The sequence below is a fragment of the Merops nubicus genome, unplaced genomic scaffold (assembly GCF_000691845.1).
Source record: "Merops nubicus isolate BGI_N331 unplaced genomic scaffold, ASM69184v1 scaffold40414, whole genome shotgun sequence".
NCBI classification, from domain to species: domain Eukaryota; kingdom Metazoa; phylum Chordata; class Aves; order Coraciiformes; family Meropidae; genus Merops; species Merops nubicus.
The window spans coordinates 740-12,541 of record NW_008604265.1 but is presented as its reverse complement, the minus strand read 5'-3'; the positions used below and the strand labels follow the sequence as shown (position 1 = coordinate 12,541).

The window sequence follows — 11,802 nt, the reverse complement described above, 5'->3', positions numbered from 1 at the left end:
GGTCTGGAGGCAGCCCTGACCCAAAACTGTGACATACTCTCAAAAAGGAAAGGGCCAGATTTACTTTCTCCAACAGGAATGTGTAACATCTTCATTCTGGGTGCAGTTGGTGTTGCTGTGGGATTCAGACCACCACATATCCTCCAAATTCCTACCTAGGAGTTATACCAGCATCTTGTCCCCAGTCAGCCCTGGGTGGGAGTATGGCTTCTTTGCTGAAAGGAGGCAGTCTCCATGAGCCAGCTTTTAGTTCTAAACACCTCCCCTGTTCTTCTGACTATGAATATGGATCCCAAATACTGCCATGTCAGGCATCACCGTGCTGGTCGCTCACCTGCGCCAGGGAGCATCTGCAGGACCATCACCTTAGCTGGTGCACAGCCTGCTCAGATCCGTTTGTGTATTCGTATGAAAGCAGAATTTCCCTCACTGGTGCTGTGGAAGGCATCTGTACAGGCCTGAGCCCTGTTGACTTTGGGCTCCTGGTGGGACAGTGCTGACTGGTGTGACTGGCAGACCTTCGCTCCAACTTCCAGCGCAAAGCTCTGCTTGACCCTTCACCAGCTTGTCCTCACAGTCCTTCAGGTCAGCTCTGCAGGTCATGCACTGCCACTGTACCAGATACTAGAAGGGCATGTCACTGTGAAATCCTCTACAGAAGAGAAGGGCAGAGTCACCTTCCTTCACAAGATGGGGCATGACTCACACACAGCGGGGAGGTGACTGGTCCCAGCCCATGTAGCTGGCTCCTCAGAAAGCTTCAGCCTCTCACCAGCACTTGCTGCTTCTCATCCTGCAAACCCTGGGATGAAAGGATGTGGTGGTTCTTCCAGGAGTCCTGGTAACACAAATATAATAAAAATAGCAAACTACCCTCTGAAAAAAAGAGTGTGATGTGGACTCAGCACTTCCCCACTTAGGGGGTGTGCACCCATGCCCTGTCAGTCTCCTGCTGGCTATGCAAATAGTGCCTGAATGAGTGAGGAAGGCAGAAGCATGCCTCAGGGTCCCCTGTTGGGTGTGAAATCCAACCATCCCAAGAGTGCCTGCTTCCCTGCTGCTATACCTGCTGCCCACACACCAGGCTGCGAGTCAGGTGCCACAACCCCGCACATGGGGGCAGCGGGTGTGTGAACATACAGCCTTAGCCAGGCTCTGTGTTCCCCCACTCACGTGTACATGGAAAGGGACAGCACTCCCAAAGCAGTCTTTGACTGCAAGGCATAAATCCCTTCCAAAAGCAGAGCTTAACTTTTTTTTCTTTCCTCTGCCAAGAACATACGTACTTTGTATAGCTTTAATTACATAATTCAAGCAAGGAAAAGTTCACCCAGATACTACGCTGATGAGTGCCATAGAAATGCTTACAAATAAATAAAAACACAGAGTAAACCCAGCTCAGAGTATGGAAAAAAAGTAAAACAAAACCAAACCCAAAGCAAAAAAAAACCCAAGCAAACAAACTAACAGAAAAAAAAAACCTGCCTCGAGTTTTCTACACAGTCCCTCATTTTAAAGAAAGAAAAGCTCACAACCATCCCTTTCTGACACAAGACCTCCAGAATCACAAGGTGGGCACATCTTTATTTGCATTCTCCAGTTTCTCCTTCCTGCTTCTGCTGTGAGTCCTCATCACCTGAGAACTTGTTTGTGCATACTAAATAATGATGATCTCGAGTGCTGGGAACCTCATGAACTTTTATGTCATTTGAATTTGGAGAAAAAAATATGCTTTCACACACAGACACCAAGTTGAAAATCCTGTCCATGTTATACATTTTCTTCACTGCAACAAAGGGAGTAAGATGAAGCCCTAGAGGGGCTTGAATAGTGATATGTGGCTTTCTTTTTCATTGCATCCAATAGACATGGAGGGCACCTGCCAAGCTGCTGAATGAGGCCACATTGCCACTTGATTTCCAGTTCTTCATAGTATTTTTGAGTCTTTCATCACAGTTCCTTTGTCCAGCAATGTGTTTTGTCATTTCACTGAAGACATGGGGCACCGAGGGCTGAATCTTCATGACCAACACCAAGCCATGAAGTGCGAGCTCATCTCCCAAGACAAACTATTAGTTTGACTCAACAGTACAATTGAAAACTCCCTAGCTCTACAATGGTAAGGTTAAACACCGTCATTGCAAAGGATGGGGGTAGATGGTGGGGCGGGGGGAGGGAGGGGGGCAAAGACACAAGGACAGTGGGGTGGTGGGAGGAAGGCAAGAAAGCAGGAAGGAAGGAGAGAGCTAGACCAACAGCAGACCTAGTGTACTTCAAAGAATTATCTTCTGCTCCAAACAGCTCTGGTTTTGATTCATTTATATATGAAGCGGGAGGAAATCACAACAGCTGTCATTCTGTTATTCCCTCTAGCCCTGCTGAGCTGTTCTGGCTGTCTGTAAATATTCCTCCTACCAACCTCTCTCCTGTTTACACACCTCTGCCTCAGGAGCCTTGCAGACAGCATTGCAGTGCACCCAGAGCTCTGCGTGCCTCTAGCCACAAGCATCTTGCTGAGAGCTCTCTGGTAGTCCTGCCTGGGAAAAGGGAGACACCAACACTGGAGAAGCATTACTGCAGTCTGTCCTGTGAAAAATCCACAGTGACTGCCCTGGGCTGGAGAACATTCATGTATCAAGTTTTGTGTATGATGTGCATCTGCAGAGGAAGAGATTTCTGTCTTGTGTTGCTGTGCTCCCCAGTGGATGTATTCACAGACAGTCAATATTTATTTAAATTACTAACTTTGGTAGAGCTATTAAATGTAAACTCTGGCACCTGATGTTTAGCACAAAATAAAATGCTGGGCGAAGCCAGTCAGAGAACACCTCTGACTTACCCAGTGGTTTGGGCAATAGTCAAATCATTCCTCTGCTCCGTACTCTCCCATACTCCCCCTCCCCCTGCCTCCCTCTCCCCCACCTTTGCCTCGTTCACACAAGGCTTCTAGCTTTGGATCCTGAAGATTCAGTTCTTAAGCTTTTTCAAAGTGCTGCCTATTTTTATGCTGCTTTGGATTTGCCTATGTGGTTTATTTGTGTAGCCCCAAATCAGCATAAACCCTAACCTCATCTCACCAAGGGGATTTACCTGTAGCCATCCAAATTTGGTTTGCTAATGGAGTAGTCGGATTCCCAGACAGCTAAGATACACCTTGATCACTTCTTAGAAAGTGAATTCTCTCACCTAGAATGAATTTCAGTACCCAGTACAAAGGCACACTTTTTTTGACACTTCCTCTTCAAAACCTGGGACACACCAACAGAAAAGACGAGCAGAGAAAAGGGTTTTGAAAGTGTAATCAAAGAGAAAAAGCTGGAGTTAATCTTGGAGAAGTTAGATTTGGACCAATAAACACTGCTGTGGTCAGTTTCACTTTCCATGTAACAATAAACATAACAAAAGCAAATACAGGAACCTAACAATTATTCAGGCATTATTCACTATGTCTTAGTCATAAATGAGTAGAAATAAATGAGTAATTCCAACCAATGTGGATGCTTGGGTACATGAGGCAGAAAACATTTTAACCAACAGTGCTACATCTTGCTAGGATTCATGAATCCAAGGAAAATGCTGAAAAGTAGAAGTTTTTTTTCTCTTTTGAGTAAATTGTAAAGAAGCATCCATCCTTAAACAAAAAAAAAAAAAATTGATGGGTGAGGCTTCTCAGATGTTCTGGTGATTTAAAAACAGTAAGCCAAAACATCTTTTAAACATTGACTGAAATATCGTATTATGCTAAATTCTCCTGGCATTCTTCCATTGTATGGTAGACTACAGGAACTCAACCACATATAAAGAGCTCATATTACTTTCTCTTACCAAATTCATTAAAAAATAAACTCAAAGTTGACCCTTTACAGCCTTTGGCAGCAGGCAACAAAATCAAGGCTGATTTAGAGCAGGGGGTTAGATTCTTCCCTTCTCTGCAGTATGTAGGAAAGAGGAAACGGCAGGAATTCGGAAGGCAGCAGCCTCAGAAACTACAGAAAGGAAATACTTTCTCCTTCTACCCCCACCCCCTCCCTGTTTTTAAGTTGGTTCATAACTAACTGTGGAACTCCTTGCCACAAGGTCCCTCTGAAGCCAGAAGCTCAGGAAAGCACCAAAGAGGATCAAAGATTTATTAAGTGGAAGCTATAGAGCTACAGCATAAAATAAATGCAGGTTGGAAAGCCATCTGTGCTCCTCAAGCTTCTGAATTTGAACAAATCTGTAATCATCAGGGCTTGGAAGGAAGTATACCAAGGAGGGTGAGCTGGGACCACCCCAGAGGTGCCCATCACAGGGCTACTTGTACCTTACAGTTACGTTTATGGCCAGTGGCTGAGGTGGGATACTGGTGGCTGGACTAAACTGGACACTGCTCTGCCCTGTCTGCTCCTTTGCTCCGCCAGAGCAGAGTTAAAGGAAATCCAGTTGCCCCAACCACAGCAAGTTGGTCTCTTTGCATATGAAGCCTTGCCAGTAAGTTTTACATTGTGAACATGGGAACCTTGTCAAAGCAAATGCTGGTTAGAAAGTGTTTACAGAAGGAAGGTAGTCAAACATCATGTACAGGTGACAGCAGCATTATAATATTCTGTAAGGCTGAAGAAAGCTTGAATGATTACTGTGGAGGCAGGAGGGCTGAAAGCAGTGAAACACATTGCTTCCCACTAGAAAGTGGTTTGATATTTTGAAACACAAATACTAGTCCAGTGCATGGCCAACAAATCCAGCCATCCCTTGTCAGGCAGGACAGCATGTGACTGAAGCAGTGTGATGCAGAAACTAAGAAAAGACAACCAAAGCTAGTACACCCTAGTGCAAGGCAAAATGCAGCCCTTTGGGTAGCCTCCTTGAGTAGCCAACAGCATTACAGACTCAGTGTGCTTAGAGCCTAAACACAGAATAAATCCTCGTCCAGAGCTTAGAAAGTAAATTCCAACATGCGCCTGTAATCACCGTCAATATTGCCCCTAGCCGTTTATGAACATATTAATGTACAATATGCAATTTTATCCAAAAAAGAGGAACATAATGATGATGGATGATAGGACATATCTTGTGCTGGAAGACTCCAGGTGAGACCCTGACATCAAATGACACTGATGCTGTGGTGCCCTTCCAGAGGCCTGATGTGCAAATCAGACTCACGCAGGAACCTTGAGAAACAGTTTCTCATACAAGTGAGCAAAGGCCTCTCTGCAGTGTTTCTACATGGCAGGAAATACATGGTGGAGTCAGGGAGGCCAGTGGCAAAAGCCTAGGAAGGAAAGTTTTTCCAAGTGGCAGCTGCAAGCTCACTTCCCCAGGCAATCAATTTTGGATAGCCTTTCCATGCCTTTCTAGGGGTGGGAGGACAAAGCAGATCTGACATTCTGCCCCTGTTCACCATGAAGGCATCAACACTAGGATGTGCACAGGCACTGAGCACCACTGAGGACGCTCCCGGTAAATAAACCCCTGTGTGCTGATGGTGCAACGTTGCCTATTGAACCATTTCCAACTGCTATGGCAGCAAGGGATAAATTCTGAATAATTGTGGGATATCTGTTTCTCAAATGAAGGGTTTTCAGCCAACCCATACAGGGAAACTGTATCATTTTGTCGAACAAAGCCTCAAAGTTTAATAGCAGAGAACTTGAATGGTAAGATTTAAGCAAGCCTTAGCTTGTACTTGATAAACAGGCACACTGTACCCAAAGCAAAACCATGCAAAACTTTTCAAGGTTGCAGTAAGATGGCTGCGATGATAGCAGCACATGATTACCCTTCTGCTCACCCAAGCTTCAAAGTGAAAGGAGCTTGGTGTGTTCCCTAAATCTTCTTAATAGTAAGCATGTCACAAGGCTGACCCTGAGCTGATGAGGTCCATGTGAAAATCACCATTTCAGTTACAAAAGGAGTCACAGCTCCAAAAGCCTGGAAAGCATCATCGAATGGAAAAGGTCCATCCGTCTAACACCTCTTGTGAGCAGGTACGAAGGCTGCTTGTCTTCTGCAAAACTCTGGGTATACATCCTCTAAATACAGAATAAACATTATTAACACATAAGCCACTTTCACCCCTCCTGTCTTTCACACCATTAAGGTTCTAGCCTTAAGGGCTCACAGGTAAGCATCCAAAGGTGAAAAGGAGACTAACAGATACCTATACGCAGCCAGGGTGGAGAACAAGGCCGTGAAAACACCACCACCACCACCCACTTCCATGCCACAGAGACGGCTTCTGCACTTGGTGTCAATCTCCTCAGCAGCAGTGAAAACGTCCCCCCATCAGTCACAGCAGCAGTGAAGGGCAGACGAAACGTGAGTCATCTGGGTGTACAGCAGACAGGGGAATGTGGGTGTGTTACCCTGTGGCGCCAAGCCAATGTGACCTCAATTACATTTTGGTGAATGATTGGCCTTCCCCTTTTTTATGTACATACTCATCTCCTTGGTCTCCAAAGACATATCCATTGAGCCTACACACACGTATTTAATCTGGCAAGCTCTCCTGGCAAGGACAAGTCAACATGTGGTGGCAGTGGTGTTCCTCTTCCTCTGCAAGTGAATTTTGCTCGCCCCATCTTGAGTTTGCTTCTTCCAAACAGCACTCCTACCACATCCAGAATCTTGCCAGAGCCCTGTGGTGCAACTACTGGTCTGTTTGTCCACATTTGTAACCCATTTATACTGTGCTGCTCTCCTAGAGCACACAACTCAAATCACACTCAGGAAGGAGGGAAGCCCAGGGAGGAAGAGAGTTTGCAGTGGGGTTAGTTTGGACGTTCTCGCCCTTAAATGCTTTTAAAGTGTTCGCCAGGGACTTCAGTGGAAGCAGGCAAGCTCTAACCTCTAGCACACTCCCATATGAAACCTGTGTAAACTAATTCAGTTGAACCGTTAGCACTCGGGGTGATTAACCACGGGAGTCTCTGATCTCCCCTTATTAAAGAGAAGGAGAATGAAATTCACTGATTCATATCAGTTAATATAAATCCTTGAGAGATTCACAGTTAATTTCAGCAGGGGCAGGCTCTGGTCTCCTAAAAGTACATCTTCATACAAGAGGGGAAAGCTGAAGGTTTTTGTACTGGATTACACTCAACAAGCAAGTCCAAGGTGCCCAGATTTCCAGCCTGTGGTGTGAAGCAAACAAGTGCACAGAAATGCTGCAGCTCTGAGATTTCTACTCTGATGACACTTTTGAATACTTGGCTCTTGGTAGGCAGACATGTGCCATCTTGTTTTAAACAGCTCCATCTTCATGTTAAGCGTACTCAAGAGAGATTTGGGCTGGGGTGAGTAGGATTAAGGATGGCTGTAGTTTCATTGCAGAGATCATCCTCTGCCACAAGAGCTTTTCCCTTTAGTAACTAAAACAGTGCTCTGGGGTACCTCTGGAGCTGCTCACCTCATGTCAGAAAGGCCACCCCAAGCAACCTCAAATTCTGTTTTTAGATGCCACAGCCTGAGCAAAGTAGTACATGAATATAGCTTTATTAATGCCAAATGAATTTCATTTTTCAAGACACCCTTACAAGACTGCTTGGTGACTTACATATTTTGTGAGATATGCTTTTTGGTACACGTATTGTTCTGCTGCATCTGTGTACAGTTTTGCAGTTAAGTGCAATGCTAGGATCCCAGACAAAATGAAACAGGTGGTGAACACAATATGCTGCTTCTAGCTCTTTGTAACTTATTCACAAGTGGTGCAACTGCTCATTTCAGTATTTCCCCGAGAGACCTCCTTAAGACCAAGGACTGCCTCTCATGGGCTGCATGCTGTACAGCAAAACTGGAGTGTTGGCTCCTGTCCCAAAAGTATAGAGGTAGCATTTTGGAAATGGTTAAAGGAACAGCAACATTTCTTTTTCAATACCAAGCTACAACCATGCCCGTTTAGGTCTGTAAAGAAAGGCACACATGAGGACAGCTTGGCTAGGATCAGGGGAAAAAAAAAAAAAAAAAAAAAATATCAAGTGGGAGAAGAGAGCAAAACCCTGTTTCAAGAATGCCATTGCTCATGCAACTATAAACATAGCGTCTGTTATACCATCAAGCAGAAACTGAAGCTGGCTGAAGCAGATAATGCACTATGAAATGCCAGAGCATCTTGCAAAATTCTGAAGGCTGCATAATGACACAACACTTGAAAAGCAAAAGAAACAAGTTCCTCAGACAAAATCTTCATATTTCAGTACTTACAGATATGTTAGGATGCAGACTTTGCACAGATATAAAAAGTTCTGAATGACAGTCATGCAGACAGAGGCAACCCTGCAGCTACCCAAGCATGCTCCAGCATTACTGACGTGGGACAACACAGTTCAGGCACATAGTACATGCCAGTTGCAACACTGACCTTAGATCTCTCATCCCAAATCCACAGGCAGAGAGCAACAGAGGAGGTAAAAAATGATGGGTTTACTTGTAAAAAACTTTTAACATGAAAAAAAACTTCAGATAAAGGATGACTCATAACTTTAATTTAGCTTTAAATACTTGCTATTTGCAAATCAAACAAGACATTCCCTACTCCCTGTGTTACCTGTAAACCAAACCGACAAAGGTAGCTTTCAGTTGAACAAAGCATGCCCAGGAGATAAGAGGTGAGAAGTATTTTCTGCATCATTGTTACTTACATGGACTTAGAAAGAAATGGCACCAGCCACCACATGAAGAATACATCAAAATGTGAAATTGAATAGCATGCCTAAGGCACATTTAGAACCAAAACGTTTGATATTGCCACACTTCACTGATGCAAAAATATGAATGGCTCTGGCTTGTAATTTGTTTTCTACAACTTTATTGAATGTTACATATGTTCCAAATCCTAGCTGACATTTCAAAACAGTGGAAAAGGAATAATTTCTTTCTTCTCTTTACAAAGAGCAGTGAGAAAAACAGGTCCTATTCATCAATCATTCACGGTGAAATCATCTTATTGCTACCCACCTGTAAAGAAACTGGAGCAATGAGGTCCCTAAGGACAACTACAACAAAAATGGTAACAACCCAATGCATTCAGCACACTCGCTGCATTTAACTGCAGCAGAGTGAGAGCAATTGGAGGTACACTGGGAACCTCAGAGCAACACATCTTGAGCCTACAGCTGTCGGGTTTGTAGACTCTGCATGGCCACTCTGCCCGAGTTACACACGCGTACCAGGCTTCCTACAGGAGATCAGGCTCTTCAGATACTACTGAATTACTGAACTCCAAGAACACAGCCGGCTTCAAAAGACACTCCGTGTATTTAATTGTTAAAAGCTGTTTTATGCACACAGTCATAATTCAAGTTTATTCATGAGACTACACAGATTTTCCTTCATTCACATGAAAGTGGTTATACCAGCTGATTGAAAAGCCCAAGAAAACCACTAAATTTTTTCTTGCTGAAAAGACCACTACAAAAAAAAAAAACAGAACGACCCCAAAACACACTCTAGAATTTGTTATCTTTGAGTATGCAAAGTCCAGCGTCCCCAGCAGATGAATTTCCTCTAACACAATTCAGACTTGAGTTACCTTAAAAATGGTAAACCGCAGTTTCATCATGCAGGTGAGATAAGTGGTAGCTTAGTATTCAGAGCAAAAATTTTCTTTCCCTAAAAAGAGGGAAAGATACAACCCTATCTTTCACAGTCTTGCAACTAGAAGCCTCCACCATGACCATCTCAGCAAACTCAACCACCAACAAATACTCAATCTTTCTTCGGACATATCTGTGCACAGAAGAAACCAGAGCAGCCACGGAGATAAAATATTATAGGTTTATTTAAAACTTATTTTCCACTTGACTATGCAAAATACAAATTCCAACAGAACGTTCATTTTCACGTTGTAGTTTACAAATATACAAAATAGAAGTTTGCTTAAATTTATATTACATATTTATTATGTAAAGAACTAAATAGAAAACATTTGTTCTGCTTAAGGCACATTTGGGAATAAACCATTGTACAAACTATTGCACATCGAAACCACAGTGCATTAGACTGTCTGCATAAAGTCATTTTCTTTAAAAAAAAATAAACCAGGTTTATTTACCTGATTTAGGTCATAATTGGCGATCGGAAGGTGAAAATATTTCCTTGTCAGATATGCAGCAGTTTGAGAACTTTGGCTTCCTGGTTTTGGTACCTCTAGAACCAACAGTCACTAAGCACCATGAAATAAGCTTTTAAAATATAATTCTGTACCTGAATTTTTTCCTCCTTTTTTAACATCACAATGGCTTTTAGAAGGAAAAAAGGAAAGTACAAGATGACATTTACATCTAATATTGCATTGAAAGAAAATTAAGGGAATGTTATTTCCCTGTGTAATATCCCCACCCTCCGAACTACACACAGTCTGTTTAACCCTGATATCCATGACTTCCAGTCACTCCTTGGCATTTTGTAGTCCGGAAATAATTCAAGTTGGATTTACAAATGGAATGATAGAAGATCCAGTCATTGGCCCCAATGTTTTCGGTTCTCTTTTCTTTTAAATGCATATATATATATATATATATAAAGAAGTTGCAACATCTGCTTGCAATTATCCCTCTTTTCCACTCTTTGGAAGACTTCACCTTGATTATCTGTAGTGCTTAAACTGTGTTCTCCCCATCTTGTGGAAGACAGTCCTCATGCTGTAAATACTGGATTCTCTACGGCAGTTAGGGGAAGATCCACTGCTTCAAAAGTGCCTCTTCATGTGTAAGGCGAGGTGGTCCGACCTGGAAAATGCTCTGTCACATCGCTGGCACTGGAAAGGGCGGTGGCCCGTGTGTTTTCTGTAGTGACGTGTAAGTTCATCAGACCGGGCAAACTTCCATCCACAGCCTTCCCAATCACAGTGGTAAGGTTTCTCACCTTCAAAAAAAACCCCCAGAAAATACAATGCGAGTTAGGTTTTTTCATGGCTACCAGTTCTTTCAAGAAGCACTAGCACACACATTGTCCTGGGTAAGAAAAAGGGCAACGTCAAAGAAAACGCAACAAACTTCTTGAAGCAGTTGCAAGCAAACTACAAAGGCTCATAGAGTAACTTTGTCTGTTCAAGGCATACAGGTACTTTAAAATGTTGGCGGCCCTGCAAGCTTCACTAAAACACTCATTTCCACTGTTTGTCTTGCACCCAAGGCTTCAGAGCACAGAAGTTCAGATAATAGTAGAGAGTATTTTTGCCAGCTAATGTCATACAGTTGAACAGCAATCGGAGACAGCTCAGCAGACATAATATATTTATATAACTAAGTCTCAAGAAATAAAAAACAGCTTAAAACTGTTTTCATTAGCTTAGCTTAAGGACTCAGTCTTACAGCCCTCACTTTAACAAACCCACTGCTGATGGCAAGACGAGTTCCCCTGAGTTACTCCTGTTGCTACACATACCGATGTCAGTGCAGACCGGCTCGGGGCAAGTACTGTTCACTTGGCTTATATTCTTTCACCCCCACGGCCATCAGCTTAAGATATAGCCCAACTACTGCACTACCAGTAGTTTCTCCCTTTCCCGTCTCCTCTTCAGGAGAAAGCTTTGAATCAAGTTCACAATCCAGGGATTTAAAATATGCAAATTCCCAGGCTATGTAATCACTGTTATGGAATGCTCACACTGGCGAAACCGCACACAGCATACCTGCTTTCACAAGCTCAGGTACTGCAACACTCCACTCAGCTGCAAGGTGAAAGTTTGAACTTGGGCTCAGATACACAATTTGGCAGATTTTATCTGAATTCTAGTAGTAGCCAATCAGCTGTTCAACTCTGCCTCTTTGGTGCTAGTGCAGGGGACGATGTGCTCCCATGCAGAGACAAAGCACCGGG

The 11,802-nt window shown here is 43.4% G+C and overlaps 1 protein-coding gene across 1 annotated transcript in view; it reads right to left on the bottom strand.

Annotated features, from left to right (window-relative positions):
• Positions 1 to 9,745: 9,745 nt before the first annotated feature.
• Positions 9,746 to 11,802, bottom strand: part of LOC103771653 (Krueppel-like factor 4) — a 2,790-nt gene continuing 733 nt past the window's right edge. The window contains exon 2 of the mRNA XM_008938954.1: positions 9,746 to 10,845. Coding sequence (XP_008937202.1) covers positions 10,670 to 10,845 — 176 coding nt within the window. The 3' untranslated portion in view covers positions 9,746 to 10,669. The remainder of the gene's footprint in view (positions 10,846 to 11,802) is intronic.